This window comes from Manis pentadactyla, chromosome 10 (assembly GCF_030020395.1).
Source record: "Manis pentadactyla isolate mManPen7 chromosome 10, mManPen7.hap1, whole genome shotgun sequence".
NCBI classification, from domain to species: domain Eukaryota; kingdom Metazoa; phylum Chordata; class Mammalia; order Pholidota; family Manidae; genus Manis; species Manis pentadactyla.
In genome coordinates, this window is record NC_080028.1 from 45,418,246 (window position 1) to 45,440,942 (window position 22,697).

The 22,697-nt window shown below is 42.9% G+C and overlaps 2 protein-coding genes across 5 annotated transcripts in view; one reads left to right on the plus strand and one right to left on the minus strand.

The window, feature by feature from the left end:
- The window catches only part of LOC130679060 (olfactory receptor 6C74-like), a 102,599-nt gene that overhangs the window by 69,717 nt on the left and 10,185 nt on the right, over window positions 1–22,697 (plus strand). For all 4 annotated transcript variants that reach the window (XM_057486780.1, XM_057486781.1, XM_057486778.1 and 1 more), the window contains one exon: window positions 11,569–11,730. The gene's annotated coding sequence lies outside the window, so the exon portion shown is untranslated. The remainder of the gene's footprint in view (window positions 1–11,568; window positions 11,731–22,697) is intronic.
- On the minus strand, window positions 785–1,711 carry LOC130679061 (olfactory receptor 6C65-like). Its single transcript, XM_057486782.1, is given in 2 exon segments — window positions 785–1,162; window positions 1,165–1,711. Coding segments are annotated over 2 exon segments (894 nt in total). The 3' UTR covers window positions 785–815.

The following is a 22,697-nucleotide window of genomic DNA, read 5'->3' on the forward strand; positions in this document are numbered from 1 at the left end:
GTAAAAGCTATTCTCCCTAATAACCCAGCGGAAAGAGGATCCTCCTTCCCAGCAGCATCTCCCAATTTCAGTTATTGTTTAAAAGAAGGGAAATAAAAGGGAAAGGCATATATGTTTTCCCTATACAGATTCTGAATACCTGATTCAATAGGTTGAGGGGGTAAGGGTAGGGAGGAGACAGTGCCCTTTGCTAAAAACAGTCATAAGTGTAGTTTTCTAAGCTTTGAAGTTAGATTCCATTTCATACATTAACTGTGGGTTACTGTGAATTTTATTTCAGATCATTTATTTTTATGTAGGATTTGAATAGGTTTCTAGAACTTGCTCCTGAGTTTCTATGGTAAGGAGTAATACTTAATTTAAAGTCACACCTCACAATGCCCCTGTGATTGATGTGTGTGAAACAGATTATATGGACTTGAGAAAATGACAGAAAAGAAAAAAGGTAAAGAATACAGAGAAGTGCATTTGAATGTTGAAAAATGGGGGATAAAGAAAGGAGCCATATAATGACTTTGAAATTCTGACTCCCCTATTTAACCTGATTTCTGAGCTTTCCTTTAAAAAAGTATTTATCACTTGTGGATGCTCTAGGCAATTTACTTGTCTGTTTACTTGTCTATTATATTGGCTGTTTGCCATGTGGGTCCCCTGGCTAGAACACTGCTCCACAATGGCTGGGATTTTTATGTGCTTTATTCTCTTAGGTATTCCTACCACTTGGAACAGTAACTTGATTTATGTCTGTTTTGTGGCCTCAGCTACAGATTTCATAAAAATTAATACTTCTTTGGGAACATTCTTTTGGTAAATTCTTAAAGGGCTTGTTTCACCTGCTGATTTCTTAAGGTGTAAATAAAGGGATTCAGCATGGGAGCCACAGAGGTGTTAAGTACCGCTACACCTTTGCTCAAAGCCACACCTTCCTGTGCAGATGTCTTTACATACATGAAAATGCAACTGCCATAAGAAATGGAAACCACAATCATGTGGGAGGAACAAGTAGAAAAAGCCTTTTTCCTTTGCTGGGCTGAGGGGATCTTCAGAATTGTTCTCAGGATGAGTGTGTAAGAGAGAATCACCAAGGCCAAAGTTACCATGAGTGTGAATACTGCTAAGAGAAATGCCATAAACTCTAGAAACTTTGTGTCTGTGCAATCAGCAGCATAGGAGAAGAGTCACAAGTGAAGTGGTCAATAATGTTACAGTCACAGAAATCCAGTTGGAGTCCCATAATCACTGGGGGGAAGATAACGAGGAAACCAGCTAGCCAGGAGCTGATTACAAGCCGGTTGCAGACTCTGTCACTCATGACAGTTATGTAATGTAGAGGTTTGCAGATAGCCACATAGCGGTCATAGGACATTACAGCCAGAAGGAAAAACTCTGTAGCCCCCAGGAGGATTAAAAAAAATATCTGAGCCATGCAAGCATTGTAGGAAATGGTTGTGTCTCCCGTAGCAATGCTGATCAGAAATCTAGGAATACAGACTGTTGTGAATGAAATTTCTAAGAAAGAGAAATTCCTAAGGAAGAAATACATGGGAGTCTTGAAACAAACATTTGATAGTGTTAACAGGATGATGGTCAGGTTTCCACCTACACTCAGTAAGTACATGAACAACATAAAGAAGAATATCACAGCCTGAAACTCTGGGTCATCTGTAAGTCCCAGAAGAATGAATTCTTTAATTGATGTCTTATTCAGCATGGCTAAACCCTTAATTCTGCAGGTCTGTAGATAAAAATAAGAGTGGATGTCAACCCATGACATGATTTAAAATACAATTGTAGTGCTCCTATTCTGCACAGACAAAAATAAAACATGCATTAACAAGTGACAAAATAGTTATCCATCAGAATTGAAACTCAGTGTTTAGTAGGGAAAAAGAATCCATGTCTTATTACTTTAAAAACATAAATTTAAATCTCAGCTTTGATAATTCCTTTCTTTATATATATATATATTTTTTTCACTTAAAAAAAATTTTTTTTAATTAAGGTATTATTGATATACACTCCTATGAAGGTTTCACATGAAAAAACAATGTGGTTACTACATTTACCCATGTTATCAAGTCCCCACCCATACCCCAATGCAGTCACTGTCCATCAGTGTAGTTAGATGACACAGTTTCACTATTTGCCTTCTTTGTGCTACACTGTCTTCCCTGTGATCCCCCACACCATGTGTACTAAACATAATACCCCTGCATCCCCTTCTACCTCCCTCCCTACCTGTCCTCCCACACCCCTCACCTTTGTTAACCACTAGTGCCTTCTTGGGAGTCTGTGGGTCTGCTGCTATTTTTGTTCCTTCAGTTTTGCTTCATTGTTATACTCCACAAATGAGGGAAATCATTTGGCACTTGTCTTTCTCCTCCTGGCTTATTTCGCTGAGCATAATATCCTCCAGCTCCATCCATGTTGTTGCAAATGGTGAGGTTTGTTCCTTTCTTATGGCTGAATAGTATTCCATTGTGTATATGTACCACATCTTTATCCATCCATCTACTGATGGACACTTAGGTTGCTTCCATATCTTGGCTATTGTAAATAGTGTTGCAATAATCATAGGGGTGCATATGTCTTTTTGAATCTGAGAAGTTGTATTCTTTTTTTTTTCCTGGATAATTATTTTTTATTGAAGGGTAGTTGACACACAGTATTACATTAGTTTCAGGTGTACAACACAGTGATTCAACATTTATATACATGATAATTCTAGGTACCAGCTATCACCATACCAAGTTGTTACAATATTTTGACTATATTCTTTATGCTATACATTACATCCCAGTTACTTATTTATTTTATAATTGGAAGTGCGTGTATATATATATATATATATAAATTTTTTTTTTGGTGAGGGCATCTCTCATATTTATTGATAAAATGGTTGTTGACAAAAATAAAATTCTGTATAGGGGGGTCAATGCCCAATGCACAATCATTAATCCACCCCAAGCCTAATTTTCGTCAGTCTCCAATCTTTTGAAGCTTAATGAACAAGTTCTTACATGGAGTACAAATTCTTACATAGTGAATAAGTTACATGGTGAACATTACAGGGGCAGTCACCACAGAAGCTTTTGGTTTTGCTCATGCATTGTGAACTATAAACAGTCAGTTCAAATATGAATATTCATTTGATTTTTATACTTGATTTATATGTGGATACCACATTTCTCTTTATTATTATTATTTTTAATAAAATGCTGAAGTGGTAGGTAGACACGAGAAAAAGGTAGAAAACATAGTTTAGTGTTGTAAGAGAGCAAATGTAGATGATCAGGTGTGTGCCTGTAGACTATGTGTTAATCTGAGCTAGACAAAGGCAATAAAACATCCACGTATGCAGAAGATTTCTCTCAGAACAGGAGGGGGGAGGTTCTAAGCCTCACCTCTGCTGATCCCCATTTTCTCACCTGATGGCCCCCCTGCGACTGTGCCTGTCTTAGGTTGTTCCTCCCTTGAGGAATCTTACCCGTCTCTGGCTAACCAGTCATCTTCCAGGGCCATACAGGGAAATGTTAAGTTGGTAAGTGAGAGAGAAGCCTTATTGTTTGAAAAGGTTAGCTTTTTACTTCTTTGCAAATTTATGCCCTGTGGCTTCTATGCCCAGCATTTGTCTTGAGGTGTCTTTACCACTTGGAAGAATTATGATACTCGGTAAATTCGACATGTGGCATGAATTCTATTTAAGGGTTATAATTAGGTAGGAAGAAGAAAAGTTATAGAAGTAGCAGGCGGAAGAAAACCTGAGAAGATTGATTATTTCTTTGACATATCTTCTTGTAGAGTAACTTCAGCATGGATAGGTTTTAAACTACTAATTAAATTGTGCTCACACATTAACATAATAGGAGTACAGTTATGTAACCAAAGCATACCTGTAATTACCAGCCATCTCCAGTGAAACCAAGAAAACCAGTTAGGCACCTTAGGCATTTGTGAAAACTTATCTATGATATGGTGGATATTGTCCAACTGAACTTGAACAGTCTGAGAGAAATCAGACAAATTAAAACAACCCATTCCTGGGGACTGTTCACATCCCATATGTTCTTTTAACAGTAAATAGTCTGTGGTTGTAAGATTTGGAGTGCTATAATTTGCTCTTCGCCTAATTCTTGGTTGAGTTCCAACAGTATAGATCCAGTCAAATTTGTTGTTTTACTGTATGTACAGGCCAGCTTAAATATCTCTTTCATCATTCCCATGGCAAGTCCAGGAACTGGTGGGATGAGTGCATCTACACCTCTGGAAATGCGTGGACCTTTGTTGGGGTTTCTTTTGCTGATCGTCTTCTGGCATGAGTCTTCCCGAGAGTGCTGATGTTGGAAGTTCTTTTTCATATCGTATTGTAGTTCATTTTCGGGGTAGCCAAATTGGGCTTTGATCCTCTGTATAAACACAAACAGACCCTTTGCCTACACTTTTATATGCCCTTTATACTCTTGTGTAGAACTCATTGGAGGTCACCACACAGGAACTGCCTTTTTTTTTTATCATTAATCTACCCTTACATGATGAATACTTTGTTTACTAGGCTCTCCCCTATACCAGGTCCCCCCTATATACTCCTTTACAGTCACTGTCCATCAGCGTAGCAATATGTTGTAGAATCACTACTTGTCTTCTCTGTGATGTACAGCCCTCCCCTTTTTCCCACCACCCTATGGATGCTAATCTTAATACCCCCCTTTTTCTCCCCCCCCCTTATCCCTCTCTACCCACCCATCCTCCCCAGTCCCTTTCCCTTTGGTACCTGTTAGTCCATTCTTGAGTTCTGTGATTCTGCTGCTGTTTTGTTTCTTCAGTTTTTCCTTTGTTCTTATACTCCACAGATGAGTGAAATCATTTGGTAATTCTCTTTCTCTGCTTGGCTTGTTTCACTGAGCATAATACCCTCCAGCTCCATCCATGTTGCTGCAAATGGTAGGATTTTCCCTTTTCTTATGGCTGAGTAGTATTCCATTGTGTATATGTACCACATCTTCTTTATCCATTCATCTATCGATGGACATTTAGGTTGCTTCCAATTCTTGGCTATTGTAAATAGTGCTGCGATAAACATAGGGGTGCATTGGTCTTTCTCATACTTGATTGCTGCATTCTTAGGGTAAATTCCTAGGAGTGCAATTCCTGGGTCAAATGGTATGTCTGCTTTGAGCATTTTGATGTACCTCCATACTGCTTTCCACAATGGTTGAACTAATTTACATTCCCACCAGCAGTGTAGGAGGGTTCCCCTTTCTCCACAGCCTCGCCAACATTTGTTGTTGTTTGTCTTTTGGATGGCAGCCATCCTTACTGGTGTGAGGTGATACCTCATTGTAGTTTTAATTTGCATTTCTCTGATAATTAGCGATGTGGAGCATCTTTTCATGTGTCTGTTGGCCATCAATTTCTTTTTTGGAGAACTGTCTGTTCAGTTCCTCTGCCCATGTTTTAATTGGGTTATTTGTTTTTTGTTTGTTGAGGTGTGTGAGCTCTTTATATATTCTGGACGTTAAGCCTTTATCGGAAGTGTCATTTTCAAATATATTCTCCCATACTGTAGAGTTCCTTTTTGTTCGATTGATGGTGTCTTTTGCTGTACAGAAGCTTTTCAGCTTAATATAGTCCCACTTGTTCATTTTTGCTGTTGTTTTCCTTGCCCGGGGAGATATGTTCAAGAAGAGGTCACTCATGTTTATGTCTAAGAGGTTTTTGCCTATGTTTTTTTCCAAGAGTTTAATGGTTTCGTGACTTACATTCAGGTCTTTGATCCATTTTGAGTTTACTTTTGTATATGGGGTTAGACAATGGTCCAGTTTCATTCTCCTACATGTAGCTGTCCAGTTTTGCCAGCACCATCTGTTGAAGAGACTGTCATTTCGCCATTGTATGTCCATGGCTCCTTTATCAAATATTAATTGACCATATATGTCTGGGTTAATGTCTGGATTCTCTAGTCTGTTCCATTGGTCTGTGGCTCTGTTCTTGTGCCAGTACCAAATTGTCTTGATTACTATGGCTTTATAATAGAGCTTGAAGTTGGGGAGTGAGCTCCCCCCTACTTTATTCTTCTTTCTCAGGATTGCTTTGGCTATTCGGGGTCTTTGGTGGTTCCATATGAATTTTTGAATTATTTGTTCCAGTTCATTGAAGAATTTTGCTGGTAGTTTCATAGGGATTGCATCAAATCTGTATATTGCTTTGGGCAGGATGGCCATTTTGACGAGATTAATTCTTCCTAGCAATGAGCATGGGATGCGTTTCCATCTGTTAGTGTCCCCTTTAATTTCTTTTAAGAGTGACTTGTAGTTTTCAGAGTATAAGTCTTTCCCTTCCTTGGTTAGGTTTATTCCTAGGTATTTTATTTTTTTTGATGCAATTGTGAATGGAGTTGTTTTCCTGATTTCTCTTTTTGTTGGTTCTTTGTTAGTGTATAGGAAAGTCACAGATTTCTGTGTGTTAATTTTGTGTCCTGCAACTTTGCTGTATTCCGATATCAGTTCTAGTAGTTTTGGGGTGGAGTCTTTAGGGTTTTTTATATACAGTATCATGTCATCTGCAAATAGTGACAGTTTTAACTTCTTCTTTACCAATCTGGATTCCTTGAATTTTTTTGTTTTGTCTGATTGCTGTGGTTAGGACCTCCAGTACTATGTTAAATAACAGTGGGGAGAGTGGGCATCCCTGTCTATTTCCCGATCTCAGTGGAAATGCTTTCAGCTTCTCGCTGTTCAATATAATGTTGGCTGTGGGTTTTTCATAGATGGCCTTTATTATGTTGAGGTACTTGCCCTCTATTCCCATTTTGCTGAAAGTTTTTATCATGAATGGATGTTGAACTTCGTCAGATGCTTTTTCAGCATCTATGGAGATGATCATGTGGTTTTTGTCTTTCTTTTTGTTGATGTGGTGGATGATGTTGATGGACATTCGAATGTTGTACCATCCTTGCATCCCTGGGATGAATCTCACTTGCCCATGGTGTATGATCCTTCTGATGTAGTTTTGAATTCGGTTTGCTAAAATTTTGTTGAGTATTTTTGCATCTACATTCATCAGGGATATTGGTCTGTAGTTTTCTTTTTTGGTGGGGTCTTTGCTTGGTTTTGGATTAGGGTGATGTTAGCTTCAAAGAATGAGTTTGGGAGTATCCCCTCCTCTTCTATTTTTTGGAAAACTTTAAGGAGAATGGGTATTATGTCTTCCCTGTATGTCTGATAAAATTCCGAGGTAAATCCATCTGGCCCCGGGGTTTTTGTTCTTTGGTAGTTTTTTGATTACCGCTTTAATTTCATTGCTGGTAATTGGTCTGTTTAGATTTTCTGTTTCTTTTTGGGTCAGTCTTAGAAGGTTGTATTTTTCTAGAAATTTGTCCATTTCTCCTAGGCTTCCCAGCTTGTTAGCATATAGGTTTTCATAGTATTCTCTAAAAATTCTTTGTATTTTTGTGGGTTCCGTCGTGATTTTTCCTTTCTCGTTTCTGATACTGTTGATTTGTGTTGACTCTCTTTTCCTCTTAATAAGTCTGGCTAGAGGCTTATCTATTTTGTTTATTTTCTCGAAGAACCAGCTCTTGGTTTCATTGATTTTAGCTATTGTTTTATTCTTCTCAATTTTATTTATTTCTACTCTGATCTTTATTATGTCCCTCCTTCTGCTGACCTTAGGCCTCATTCGTTCTTCTTTTTCCAATTTCGATAATTGTGACATTAGATCATTCATTTGGGCTTGTTCTTCCTTTTTTAAATATGCTTGGATTGCTATACACTTTCCTCTTAAGACTGCTTTTGCTGTGTCCCACAGAAGTTGGGGCTTAGTGTTGTTGTTGTCGTTTGTTTCCATATATTGCTGGATCTCCATTTTGATTTGGTTATTGATCCATTGATTATTTAGGAGCGTGTTTTTTAGCCTCCATGTGTTTGTGAGCCTTTTTGCTTTCTTTGAACAGTTTATTTCTTGTTTAATGCCTTTGTGGTCTGAAAAGTTGGTTGGTAGGTTTTCAACCTTTTGGAATTACTGAGGCTCTTTTTGTGGCCTAGTATGTGGTCTATTCTGGAGAATGTTCCATGTGCACTTGAGAAGAATGTGTATCCTGCTGCTTTTGGATGTAGAGTTCTGTAGATGTCTATTAGGTCCATCTGTTCTAGTGTGTTGTTCAGTGCCTCTGTGTCCTTACTTATTTTCTGTCTGGTGGATCTGTCCTTTGGAGTGAGTGGTGTGTTGAAGTCTCCTAGAATGAATGCATTGCATTCTATTTCCTCCTTTAGTTCTATTAATATTTGTTTCAGGTATGTTGGTGCTCCTGTATTGGGTGCATATATATTTATAATGGTTATATCCTCTTGATGGACTGAGCCCTTTATCATTATGTAATGTCCTTCTTTGTCTTTTGTTACTTTCTTTATTTTGAAGTCTGTTTTGTCTGATACCAGAATTGCAACACCTGCTTTCTTTTCTCTGTTGTTTGCTTGAAATATCTTTTTCCGTCCCTTGACTTTAAGTCTGTGCGTGTCTTTGGGTTTGAGGTGAGTCTCTTGTGAGCAGCATATGGATGGATCTTGCCTTTTTATCCATTCTATTACTCTGTGTCTTTTGATTGGTGCATTCAGTCCATTTACATTTAGGGTGATTATTGAAAGGTATGAATTTATTGCCACTGCAGGCTTTAAGTTTGTGGTTACCAAAGGTTTAGGGTTAGCTTCTTTACTATCTTACTGTCTAACTTAACTCGCTTGTTGAGCTATTATAAACACGGTCTGATGATTCTTTATTTCTCTCCCTTCTTATTCCTCCTCCTCCCTTCTTCATATGTTGGGTGTTTTGTTATGTGCTCTTTTTGGGAGTGCTCCCATCTAGAGCAGTCCCTGTAGGATGCCCTGTAGAGGTGGTTTGTGGGAGGCAAATTCCCTCAACTTTTGCTTGTCTGGGAATTGTTTAATCCCTCCTTCATATTTAAATGATATTCGTGCTGGATACAGTAGTCTTGGTTCGAGGCCCTTCTGTTTCATTGCATTAAGTATATCATGCCATTGTCTTCTGGCCTGTAGGGTTTCTGTTGAGAAGTCTGATGATAGCCTGATGGGTTTTCCTTTGTAGGTAACCTTTTTTTTCTCTCTGGCTGCCTTTAATACTTTGTTCTTGTCTTTGATCTTTGCCATTTTAATTATTATTTGTCTTTGAGTTGCCCTCCTTGGATCACTTGTCATCTGAGTTCTGTGTACCTCTGTGGTCTGAGAGGCCATTTCTTCCCCTAGTTTGGGGAAGTTTTTGGCAATTATTTCTTCAAAGACATTTTCTATTCCTTTTTCTCTCTCTACTTCTTCTGGTTTACCTGTAATTCGTATATTGTTCCTTTTAGATTGGGCACTCAGCTCTCTTAAAATTCTTTCATTCTTGGAGATCCTTTCATCTCTCTCTGCATCAGCTTCTCTGCTTTCCTGTTCTCTGTTTTCTAGTCCATTAATGGTCTCTTGCATCTTGTCCATTCTGTTTTGAAGTCCTTCCAGAGCTTGTTGTATTTCTGTATTGTCCTTCCTTAGTTCTTGCATATTTCTCTGCAAGTCCATCAGCATGGTTATGACTTTTGTTTTGAATTCTTTTTCAGGAAGACTGGCTAAATCTATCTCCCCAGGTTCCTTCTCAGGGGAAGATGTAGCAGATGCCGAAGCTGTCTGGGTTAGTCTTGTCTGGATCATATTTTTTTGCCTTTTCATGTTGACAGGTGGTATTGATTGTCAGCTGGGAGGGCCAAACTTTTCACTTGCTACTGGCCTTTCTTTACTGGGACAACTGCGACCCCTAGTGGCTTGTGTTGGGTAATCGCATGTAGAGTGGGTCTTTGTGTCTTGCCTGGCCGGAAGGGAGGAATTTCCCTTTCTGTGGGCGGAGTTTGTCTCAGGCTGCTTCTCTGCTTTCGCAGCGCCCGGAGGGGTAATGAACTGGGGGGTGGGGGGCCAGCGGTTTGGCTGTTTACCTCCGTGAGGGGTCTCAGAGCTGTTGCCCAGGGGTTTACTGTGCCCGGTTTTCCCTGTAATTGCCAGCTGCTGGACTATGTCCTGTGTTGTTTCCGTCAAGCTGTTAAGTCCCTGTCCCTTTAAGATTTTCAAAAAGCCCCCGCTTTTCTTTGTCACAGAGGCATCAGCTTCGGCACCCGCTAGAGGTCTTGCTGCCCTGTTTCCCCAGTATCCAGGGCCCCTCAGCCACGCACTGTGTCTGTGCTCTGGTGGGGGTGGCTGGGGCTGGGTGTTCAGCAGTCCTGGGCTCCGTCTCCCTCCCGCTCTGCCTATTCTTCTCCCACCGGGTGCTGTTGGGAGGGGCGCTCAGGTCCCGCCGGGCAGGGGCTTGTATCTTACCCCTTTCACCAGTCGCTGGGTTCTCGCTGGTGTAGCTGCAGTCTGGCCACTGCCCTGCGTCTTCTGGTCTCTCTTTTAGGACTAGTTGTGTTTGTTGTATTTTCAAAAGTATATATGTTTTTGGGAGGAGATTCCCACTGTCCTACTCACGCCGCCATGTTGGCTCCACCTCTCTCCTTTCTTTATATTTTTGATTAATTTTTTAACATGCAGAACGTCATTTTAAAGTCATAAACGATAACAATGTAAATACTTAACTTATTTCACTGTGCAAGTAATTCATTTGGAAAGATTAAACAAGTTATTGAAATACACAGTATTTTTAAAAACTTGATGACCATTAAACTCCACATGCTAATAATGGCATTATAAAACATAATTTTGAGGCAGAGTGCAATATTTTTCTAAATAAGACTTGCTTCCTATTCTTAAATAGAAAATACAGCATTTATGGACAATTCATTGAAAATCTCTTCCTTTTGCCCTTGTACAAAATTGATCTATTCTCTCCTCTTGACTAAAGTTGTTTGGAGGTGAGTGCCCCTAGTCCCCACATTGTGAAAGGTTCTTGTACAAAATTGATCTATTCTCTCCTCTTGACTAAAGTTGTTTGGAGGTGAGTGCCCCTAGTCCCCACATTGTGAAAGGTTCAACTGTTTATTGGAGAGAAGATTATCACAACAGCATTAATAACAAGTAATCATACAATAAAATATGATAAATTTTATTATTGTTATTGTTGATATTATCATCATTAAGGTTCATATTATAGCAGAAATCTAAACAGCTTTTACCTGTGCTCTTGGTAGGTCCTACTAATGGACTCATTTTGCAGAGGAGGAAACTGAAGTAGAAAAGGGTTAAGTCACTTGCCCAAGATCACATAAGCAGCATATGCAGTTAGGGAGCATCCATTCTACTGCACGCATAACACAGATCATGATTCAATTATATCGGATGAATTAAAGAAAAAAATTAATGATTGACTAGTGTGCATGCAAGCCAGATTAGAAGTAGCCTCAAAATCCAGGGATTTCTCAGCTGTATGTGTACATGCCTCATAGTAACAGGGTGTGTCAACAAAACAAGAACTTTAGGTGATGAGAATTTTATAATATCAGTAAGGTAGATATTACGTGTGTGGTTCACCTTTGTGTGCTGCCTCCAGTCCAGTAATCCCCCCTGTCTGTGGTTCTGCTTTCTGCGGTTTTAGTTATTGATGGTCATCCCAAGTCCGAAGCAGACTGATTCTCCTTCAGATGTATGGTGAGAACGTAAATATAGCAGTCCAATGCTACACTGCAATGCCCACATCATTCACCTCACTTCATGTCGTCACATGGGAATTTCATCATCTCACATCATTACAAGAAGGGTGAATACAGTACATCAGATATTTTGAGAGAGAGACCATGATCACCTAAGATTTATTATTGTGTATAGTCACAATTGTTTTATTTTATTATGTGTTTGTTGTTAATTTCTACTACCCTAATTTATAAATAAAATTTTATTACAGGAATGTAGCTGTGGGGAAAACAGCATATCTAGGTTTCTGTAGTATCCCCAGTTCAGGCATACACTGGGGTTCTTGGAACATATGCCTCAAGTGTGAGGTGGGACTTCTGTACCAGAAAGGTAGGAATCAGATTGGTGACAATTGACTGAATTATGAGGGTAGTCTAATTTGTAACAGAATCAAGTGGGAGATGTTAGGAGCATGCAGATGCCAATGGCATGAGTAATGCTTCCTGTGGCTGGTGTGACTATACTTGGTTATACAAGACTAGGTCTGGCTGGAAAAGGTTGCCCCACTCCCTCCTGAAGCATGTGTGACACATTTATGAGCTCAGCTGTAACAAACTTAGGAAGCTACAGGGAAAGAAAATAATGAAGGTCTTAACAAAATGTCCCCATTCTGCATTTCAAAGAGAGTAATTATTGAAGGCCTATGATTATAAAGATAAATTAACAAAGTGGATTAAGAGGAAATATACTCACGTTTGTGATAGTCCTTGATGGATCTGAGTCATATTTTAAACTGAAATACTTTTCTGATGATCTATAATAAGAGAAACAATGTTTTAGATAGAAAAGGGTTCCTTTATTTTTACCGATTGTATAAAACAAATTGGCATTTGTACTTTCACTATTTAAAATTTAAAGATTTTCTTCAAATCCCCCTTGTCAGGTTCTCCCTTGACTCTCCATTTCTCAATCAGAAGAAACCCAGTCAATGAGGATGGGAAAATCCAATCAGCATACTTCCAAAGGTATTTTGATTGGGAATTTAAATGAGGCATGCTTCATGATTTCTCTGATACTGCTCAGTGATACATGTTTTTCAAAAAGCTTTTCTTCGAAAGAACCAGACACATTTTATGTGTTCTTGAGTACAGCATTGTAGAAGAGCTTGTTTTTGAGAGAAACATACTAGAAACCTCCCTGGAGACAGGAAAAGTAGTGGCGCATGTACAGTACAACTAATTTTGAAAATACTTTTTAATTGGTTTCCCTTGGGAGCCAAAAGGTATTGGAGGAACATGAAATTCTACCAATAATATTAGACTTTCCATGAAACAAATGGAAAGACTGATGAAAAATTATCTTTCTTAATTATTTTTCAGATTTTCCTTCTGATTATTATTTTAAAAGAAGACAGACTCTCAGAGGCTTCCTTGTAAATTTCAATAAGAAAACATGATTTATGAGGTTGGAATTTAACTGGGACTCAGGAGATATTCCAGTGTAGGTGATTCTACAGTGCAGACAAGGTTGAAGAATTATTTTTTTTAGTACACCTAAGGTTCTTTTTGGGGAAGGTCATACATTTTTAGGCAAGTGATTTAGCAAAACATTATAGATTCTTAAAATAAATACTTCTATATATGTATTTAGGGAGAATACATAAGATGTGTGACCCAAGGGTGATTATTTTATAGTTCAAATTTAGTTAGGTCATTAGCACAATGGATTCTAGTCCTTGTTTAATGATATTATGGGATTGGAAAAACAGGTGGTCTATGCTCTTCCATGATAATCCAAGCTAAAAAATAGCTGTCAACTTCCATAATAGAGAGCTTTTGTAGTGCTGGAAGAATTGATTATGGTAAACTGGGCTCTCCTATTATCAGGCAGTGGTCAAGTTAAGATAAAACCCAATAGCATGAGTGTCTCTGGAGAAGTCACCTCACTCTTATACTGACAGCAACCAGGAAATTCCTGACCTTGGAACAGTGGATATGCTCAGTGATATTCAATTGAATTTGAATTTTTTGCTAGCTTGCTTTCTCTATGCTCTCCTTTCTTTTTTTATTGAGTCATATTAAAGAAACATTGTAGAACTGAATCTCTGAAAAAATCCAGTGGAAAAAGTACATTGTTTTAGATTCACCACTTTATGAATGATTCATAAAATAAAAAGAAGAAAACAGGGAAAAGCTCGTTGACATTGTTCTTGATAACAAATTTTGGATATAACAACAAAAATATAGGCAAAAAATGCAAAAGTAGAAACATGGGACATCACTGAGCAAAAAGCTTCTGCACAATAAAGGAAGCAATCAACAAAATAAAAGGTGAGTTTCTGAATCAGGCAATGGTCATTGACTAGAAGAACTTGAGAAGTATGATAGGGGTCTAGATACCTTGAAAAGACTGTTAGCAGAAATATGAATGCTATAGATTCTACTAATGAAGGTTCAGAAGAAAGTTTGAAGCATTGCACAAAAAACATAAGTCGATTAATGATGGCGGCGTGAGAGGAGAGACAGAGGCTTCCTCCTAAAACTGGATACAATCAGAAAATATATTTGGCGCAACTAATCCTGAGAAAACAACAGGAAAGAGGATGGTGCCAGACTGCATACACCTGGAGAAAAGACCAGACCTCACCGAATGAGGTAACTTACCAGAGCCATGACCCAGCAGGACCCGAGCCCTTCCCCCACCCCAGCTCACCGGTGAGAGGAAGAGAAATGGAGCAGGGAGGGAGTGGAAGACTTGGGACTGATGAATACCTAGCTCCGGAGATCTGTGCTGGGAGCACAAACCTACATTTCATGGTGCTTTCATCATACTCTTCTGATTATGGGATTGGAAAGCTGCGACAGGGGGAGTTCTTGGAGAGACTGAGATTCTAGCCACTTGAGGAAAGCAGGGATCCATATCCAGCTGCTCTGGGACAAAAGCTAATACCTGTGTGCTCGTTCCGCTGGTTCAGCCAGTGGAGACAGGCACAGCAGCTGGGAAGCGGGGAACAGCTCTTTCTTCCCCCAAGGCACCAGTACCGTTCCCCTGTGACCTCCGACATTGCTTCAGGGGCTGAGCAGCTCCAGAATAGAGCTTCTGGACACTAGAGGGTGCCATATACAAATACGGAACACCAAAGAAACCTGATCCAGAGTAAAATTGTTAATACAACTCCCGAGAAAGATTTAAATGATATGGACCTCATGACTCTTCCTGAAAGGGAGTTCAAAATAAAAATCATCAACATGCTCATGGAGGTACGGAAAGACATCCAAGAACTCAATGAATTCAGGTCAGAGATCCAATCATTGAGGAGCACGATTGAGGGTATTAAAAGCAGGTTGGATACGGTGATAAGGTTGGAGACGATAAATGAAATTGAAACTAGAGAAGAAGAATACAAAGAAGCTGAGGCACAGAGAGAAAAAAGGATCTCTAAGAATGAAAGTGTAAGGCTGAGAGCACTGACGGGAGGAGCAAGCACATCGGACCCTGATGACGTGTCAAAGCCCCCAGCTGTTGCCCCCTCCCAACCTGAAAAATGTGCCTTATGTTAGCCAATCCTCACACTGCTGTAAATCTAAGCTCTGCCTACCCCTACCTTCTTTAAAAACTCACTGCCTGTCTGCTTACGCTTGTGAATTCCCCAGCCTCTATTTCTGTAGACTGGGGAAATCTTGCCTGGGTGTTTGCGTTCAAATAAACTACCTGGCCCTTTGTTGCCTCTCTTTGCCTGCTTATTTCAGCTAGAATTTATCTTACATTTGGTGCCAAAACCCGGGAAGGAGTGTGAGCATGGGGCCCCAACCGGCCACCAGCGGCCCTGACCCCTCCTTCCGCGACCCAGGACCTCAACCTGCTCTCCACTGCATGGACTATTTTCTGGTGAGTCCCTCTGTTTCCCCCGGTCTGCTTCCCTTCCTAACTCCGTTTCACCTGGTCCGTCCAAAATCGTAGCTACGTCCAGGTCTTGGGTATTCAGCCCATCCGTTGCGAGTATCTGGGATACTCGCCCCTGGCCCTGCGGTGGGGGAGACATTCCTCACCCAGGCTCCCAGGCCATCTCCCCTGACTTGGTGCACTTGGGATGCTGGGCGCTCCTCTCAGCGGGATTTTTCTTGGGAAGTGGGTGCAGACATGGGGAACCAGTCCTCAAAAGCAGAGGGTCAGACCCCACTGTGGTGTCTCATTTCTAATCTGGCTACTCTATATTTGTCCCGGGAACTTCGCAAATGGAAGTTAGTCTTCCTTTGCTCTCAGGCCTGGCCTCAGTATCCCTTGGACAATCAATCTTGCTGGCCCCCTGAGGGAACTTTTGATTTTGACCTCCTCACTGACTTAACTAATTATTGCCACTGGGGCAGAAATTGGAGTGAAATCCCATATGTGCAGGCCTTTTGGACTTTGCGCACCCGTCCAGATCTATATGTTAAGTGATCTCCTTCCCAAGTTTTGTTGGCCCAGGCCTCCGCCAAGGACCGCTGAGCTCTACCACTCCTATTACTGGGAGGCTCTTCTCTGACGGACTCGGTGGAAGATCTCGGCTACCCCCCTTCCCACTCCTCCAGGCCCACCACGGGGGCCAGCTCCCTTCCTCATTGTTCATATCATCCATCTTGTTCTCCTTCTCTCCCAGTCTCTCCTCCACCTTGCTCTCCTTTTCTTCCAGTCTCTCCTCCGCCTTGTTCCCCTTCTTTTCCAGTCTTGCCACCATTTTACTCCACAGGTGCTGACTCCACTTCAGATAAAACTCCCCCATATCCTAGTCCCCTGCCTTCAAGTTCTGCACCAAGTCCCCTGCCTTCAAGTTCTGCACTGATTCCCAGGTTGTATCCCCCACTACCAAAGTCACCTCCTCCATCCCCTCCTTCAAATCTACCACCATCTTACTCACCACAGCTGGCACCCAAATGGTCTAGCCCTCCTGTAACCTGCTCTAAGTCACAGCGGTCTTAAGCTCATGTGATAGCTCCTCTGAGAGAGGTAGCAGGAGCTGAAGGAGTGGTGCAAGTTCATGTTCCCTTTTCCCTGGCAGACTTGTCCCAAGTAGAACAATGATTGGGATCCTTTTCCTCCAACCCCATAATGTTCGCTAAACAATTTAAATATCTTACTCGAGCTTACAAGCTCACCTGGCATGATGTACATGTAGTCCTCCAATTCACTCTAACCCCAGAGGAATATGACCGTGTCACGTCAGCGGCACAGCACTGTGCCAATGAGGCCCATGCCACGGATGAGTGGGAACCTGTGGGCAGAGAAGCTATTCCTCTACAAGAACCCCTATGGGATTATAATTCTCCTGAGGGTGAAGCATGCCGGGATTGCATGGTTTGCTACTTATTGGCAGGTATGAACTCTACTGCCCAAAAAGCTATCAGTTATGATAAGCTTAAAGAAATTACCCAGAAACTTGACGAAAACTCATCAGAATTCCTCAAGCACCTCAAAGAAACTCTAGGAGCTTTCGCTAAGATTGACCTGGCCTCAGTGTTAGGTTCCTCTCTCCTGGCCATGCATTTTATAACTCAGTCTGCTCCTGACATCAAGCGCAAGCTTAAAAAGGCTGAAGATGGTCCCCAAACTCCTCTAGGAGACCTGGTAGATATGCATTTAAAGTTTTTAATGCCCGAGAGGACAAGAGTGAGAGAAAGCTGCCTGAATGGCAGAACAAACTTGTGCCATAACAGCTGCTCTGCGGCTGGCTCGTAGAGATCGTCGGGCTGTCCCTGAAGATCGACTCGAACCTCCGGGCCCTTGCTTTCAGTGTGGTGAAGAAAGGCACTGGGCACAGAAGTGCCCAAACCCACGCAAACTGACCGAACCATGCCCCAGCTGTGGTAAGCAAGGTCATTGGAAAGTAGACTGTCCACTAGAGGGTGGTCCTCCCCTGGTGGCAGAGTCCCGCGGGGGGCAGATGCCCTTGAAGGACTACCCTTCAGACCTGCTGGGCACCCTTGAAGATTGAAGATGCCTGGACTCAGACACCCCGATGTTAAGTGTTCTCTTGGTACACTTACCAAGCTGTGGTAAGCTGTGGGTAGCGGGTAAGTCCATCTCTTTCTTGGTGGACACGGGGGCTACCTACTCTGTTCTCCCCTCCTTTAAAGGGCCTTTATACCCTGCCAAGTCTCCATAGTTGGAGTCGTGGGAACTCCCTCCAAGCCTTTGGAGACGGGCCCATTAGCCTGCACCTTTCAAAGCATCCCGTTTACTCATTCCTTTCTTGTCATGCCTTCCTGTCCTACCCCTCTGTTAGGACGAGATTTGCTCTATAAGTTAGGAGCCTGTATTTCCCTCCCACCTTTTAAATGCTTACAAAATGCCAGAAACTCCCTTGTTGCTTTAGTCGGCGAAGGAGAGTTAGACGACAGAGACGTAAGTCTCCCAACTCCCTGGACTGCTGTCAGTCCAGTTGTGTGGGACATCTCCACCCCCGTGGTGGCAATCCACCACACCCCAGTTTTAATACACCTTAAAGACCCATCCCGCTTCCCTTCTCAGCCTCAATTTCCTATTTCGCATGTTCACCGAAGGGGACTACAGCCTATTGTTAATCATCTACTCTTGCAAGGGCTTTTAGTACTGACTCACTCTCCATGCAGTACTCCCATCTTGCCAGTAAAAAAGCCTTCTGGAGCATACTGCCTCATTCAAGACCTCCGAATAATTAACGAGGCTGTTATCCCTTTACACCCAGTAGTGCCTAACCCATACACTCTTCTATCTCAGGTCCCATCCGGTACCTCTCATTCTACTGTACTAGACCTTGAAGATGCCTTTTTCACTATACCCCTCCACTCAGAATTGCAGCCGCTATTTGCCTTCATGTGGGAAGACCCCGATACCTGTCGATCTAGACAACTGACCTGGACAGTTCTACCTCAAGGTTTTAGAGATAGCCCCCATCTTTTTGGACACGCCCTGGCAGAGGACCTTTCGCGACATTCAACGGGCAAGAATTCTCTCCTCCAATATGTGGATGATCTTTTACTTTGCAGCCCCTCCAAGGAGGCCTCGGTCCTGGACACCACATCCCTTCTCAATTTCCTGGCAGACCTGGGGTACAGGGTATCCCCAGCCAAAGCACAGCTGTCTCTACCTCAAGTTACATACCTTGGGCTGACTCTAACTCCCACCACTAAAGCCCTGATGGCGGACTGAGTGGTTGTGATTAAAGCTCTCCTGCCACCTACTTCAGGAGCCGAGATACTATCCTTTCTAGGATTAGTAGGGTTTTTCAGACACTGGTGCCTAACTTTTCCCTTCTGGCGAGACCACTCTATGAGGCTGCTACAGAGACTCCTACTGGGCCGCTAACTTCACCCACTGAAGCAGCTTCTTTTTTCCATCAGTTGCGGAATGTGTTACTCTCATCCCTCCCTTTGATGCTCCCCAACCTAACCAAGCCCTTTACCCTATATACAACAAAAAGGGCAGGAGTGGCCACCAGAGTGCTGGTACAGCCAGTGGGGCCAGGGTGCCATCCCATTGCATTTCTCTCCAAACAGTTGGATGCCACCGCCAGAGGGTGGCAGCCTTGCCTCTGAGTCCTGGCAGCTGCGGGAAGTCTGGCCCAAAAAGCCCTGAAATTAACCCTCCAACAGCCCATTACTGTGTATTCCCCACACCGGTTACAAGATATTTTGAGTCATAAATTCCTGGCCTCCTTGAGTCCATCAAGAGTACAAGAATTCCACCTCCTGTTTATTGAACATCCACAGGTAATCCTACAAGTCTCTCCACCCCTTAACCTAGCCTCCTTGCTTCCCGTCAGCGATCAGGCAGATCAGCCCACGCATTCCTGTGTAGAGATTGTAGAAGCTCTTAGAAAACCTAGAGAGGGCCTACAAGACATGCCCCTCGAAAACCCTGACTTGACCTTTTTCATAGACAGAAGCTTGCTGAAGGGGAGTGCTGGGGTGCAAAGGGCAGCCTATGCAGTGGTAACTCTGTCGCAAGTGATAGAAGCAAACCTACTCCCATCTGGGACCACCTCCCAGAAAGCCGAATTAGTAGCTCTTACCCGAGCATTACAGCTGGCAGCCGGGAAGAGAGCCGCAATTTATACTGACTTTAAATATGCCTTCTTGATTACACATACTCATGCAGCAATTTGGAAGGAAAGGGGCTTCCTCACCACCAAGGGAACCCCAATCATCAATGGCAGGGCTATCAGCCGCATGCTACAGGCCCTAGAGGACCCCAAGGAGGTGGCCATCGTGCATTGTAAAGGACATCAAACAGGAAACGATCCAGTAACCAGAGATAATGCATTGGCAGACACCACGGCCCGACAGTTAACATCCGGGTCTAGCCCACCCTCTGTGTTGTTTCTTTCCTCCTCTCTACTGCCCCAGTACCCCGATGATTAATGACAACTGCTCCTACATCAAGGGGGAGTGTTAGGAGATCAGGGATGGATATATCTCAGAGGACGAATTGCCCTCCCCCAAGCCCAAGGCAGGGATGTCATATCCAAAATTTATCAGTTTCTACACATTGGGCCGGAAGCTATGCACCGGCTTCTCTCCCCCATATTTGCCCCTTATGGTCTCTGCAAGGCCATAGATGAGGTACACCAAGGCTGCACTACTTGTCATCGCATCTCGTCTCAAGGTGCTCTGAAAATCCGGATGGCCCTCCACCAGGTGAGAGGAACCATCCCCGGACAGGACTGGCAGGTCGATTTCACCCACATGCCTAAACATAAAAAACTTAGGTATTTACTAGTTCTGGTTGATACCTTTTCAGGATGGATTGAAGCCTTCCCCACCAACCAAGAGACAGCTTCGGTGGTGGCACAGACATTGGTAGCGCATATCATCCCCCCATTTTGGCCTGCCTGCCTCGCTACAGTCGGACAACGGGCCTGCTTTAATCTCTCGGGTCACTCAGCTAACAGCCAAGGCTCTCAATATCACCTGGAACCTCCATATACCCTACCACCCCCAAACTTCAGGTAAGGTCGAAAGGGCTAATAGTCTCTTAAAAGACCAACTAACTAAGCTGTCTCTAGAGGTAAAGCTCTGGTGGCCCAATCTTCTCCTCATCGCTCTCGCTTGGCTGCATGCTGCCCCCCGGGGACCAGCTGGACTAAGTGCATTTGAGCTGATGTATGGCAGGCCCTTCTTATTAAACACAGGCCTGCCCGCTACCTCTCCTCCTTTGGCCTCCTACCTTCCTTACTTTACACTGTTGAGGCATCTTCTTAGGGAACATGCAGACCAGCTCCTACCCCAACCTATGTCATCCAGCAACCAAGGAGATGTAGCAATCCTTCAGCCAGGAGACAAAGTGCTCCTAAGAGAACTCCAGTCAAAATCTCTCCAATCCCGCTGGACAGGGCCTTATATAGTAATCCTCAGTACGCCCTCAGCAGCCAAACTACACAGGCACTCCTCCTGGTATCACCTTTCTAGGCTCAAACGGGTACCCAGACATGATGAGTGGGTGTCTTGTGAAGTTGGTCCTCTTAAGCTATGGGTTAGTCGTGTCAAGTACAGCCAGCCAAATAGATGACCCTATAGTCTCCAGGCAGAGCTATTCGGCATGGAAATTCAGGCTTAACCTAACCCTTCCTCATGGAACTGAGGCCCAAGAAGTAGGCACCCAAAGCTGCCTGCGTGCGGGTTGTAAGGCACCGGTTCAAATACTGATATACACAGACATCTTAAATACCTTCTCAAACCCAACACTATGCTTCCCTTACGACCAGACCTCTAGTACATGTACATTCCAGTCCAACATGTATGGAGGATGCCATCCTGAAGCAAACAAATGTAAAGTCCATACAGTAAGAGACACGACAAGGGGAACCAATGACAAAATATTTACCAAGATACAAAATAGGCTATACATTACCGTTAGTGACCCATGGGACCAACGCTGGGAAAAAGGAGTACAGGGCAAGCTGTATGAAAGCAGTCATGCCTTTCCACAGGGCACAATCAACATCAAAAGAGAGTGGACCACTGTAAACCCCACTCTCACGAAGGTCTTAAACACCCAGGCATGGGTATCAAGTAATATTTTAAAAACGGAACAGGCACTAAAACAGAAGATCCAGTCGGGCCCCTACCCCCACTCTCTATGACCAGCAGAAACACAACTTTCCTGGGCCAGAGTCATTAGAGAAACAGTGCAATTTCTTAATGCTTCACATATCCTCAGCAATGTGTCTAATTATTTCCTCTGTGCCTCCCTCCGATATCCCCCGGTGGCTGCAGTTCCCATTAGTTTTTTCCAGGCTCAACCAGTAAACTCTGAAAAAGACTACGGCCTCCCTTTAAGCGAGGTACCAATGTGGAAAACAAGCCTTGAGCCCAAAGCTCGGCATAAGTCCGGGGTCACCAGAAAATGGCACGAAAAGCCATCGTCCCAGCTAACCTGCTACCTGACCCAGCATTCCAGTATCTCAGAATGGCCAATGGGAAGCCAGTGCCGACGACGGGTGACTGTAGACACTCCAATTTCCCTTCAAGGAGGTGGATTCTTCTGGTGCAACAGCACGCTTACCCAATGCATCAACAGCACCACGGTAGGACCCTGCTTTTCGGTAATGCTAGTGCCCCAACTAACTTTGTACAGCAAACCTGAGGTAAGACAGGCACTAGATGAATGGTCTATATATCAAAACACTAGACAGAAGAGGGCAGTTTATCTACCGGTGCTGGTGGGAGTGAGCCTAGTTACTGCAGTGTCTGCGGCTGCCACAGGGGCAGGAGCGTTAGACCATACATAGCTTAGTGAGCTCTCAAAGTCTAGCAAGTCAATTGGCAGCATTAGACGACAGAGTGAGCCTAACCTTGGGAGAAACCTCAACCTCCCTTATTTCCCTCCAGCGACAACTTACTTCCCTTGCCCAGGTCACCCTTCAAAATCGGTGGGCCTTAGATCTGCTTACTGCAGAAAAGGGCGGAACCTGTATTTTCTTGCAGGAAGAATGCTGGTACTATATCAATGAATCTGGGGTCATAGAGCAAAGCGTAAAAAAACTGCAAGAATTACAAAAACACCTCCACAAAACATGAGTACCTGAAGGCGCCCCTTATAGGTGGCTTCAGTCTCCCATAATGGCCTGGCTAATTC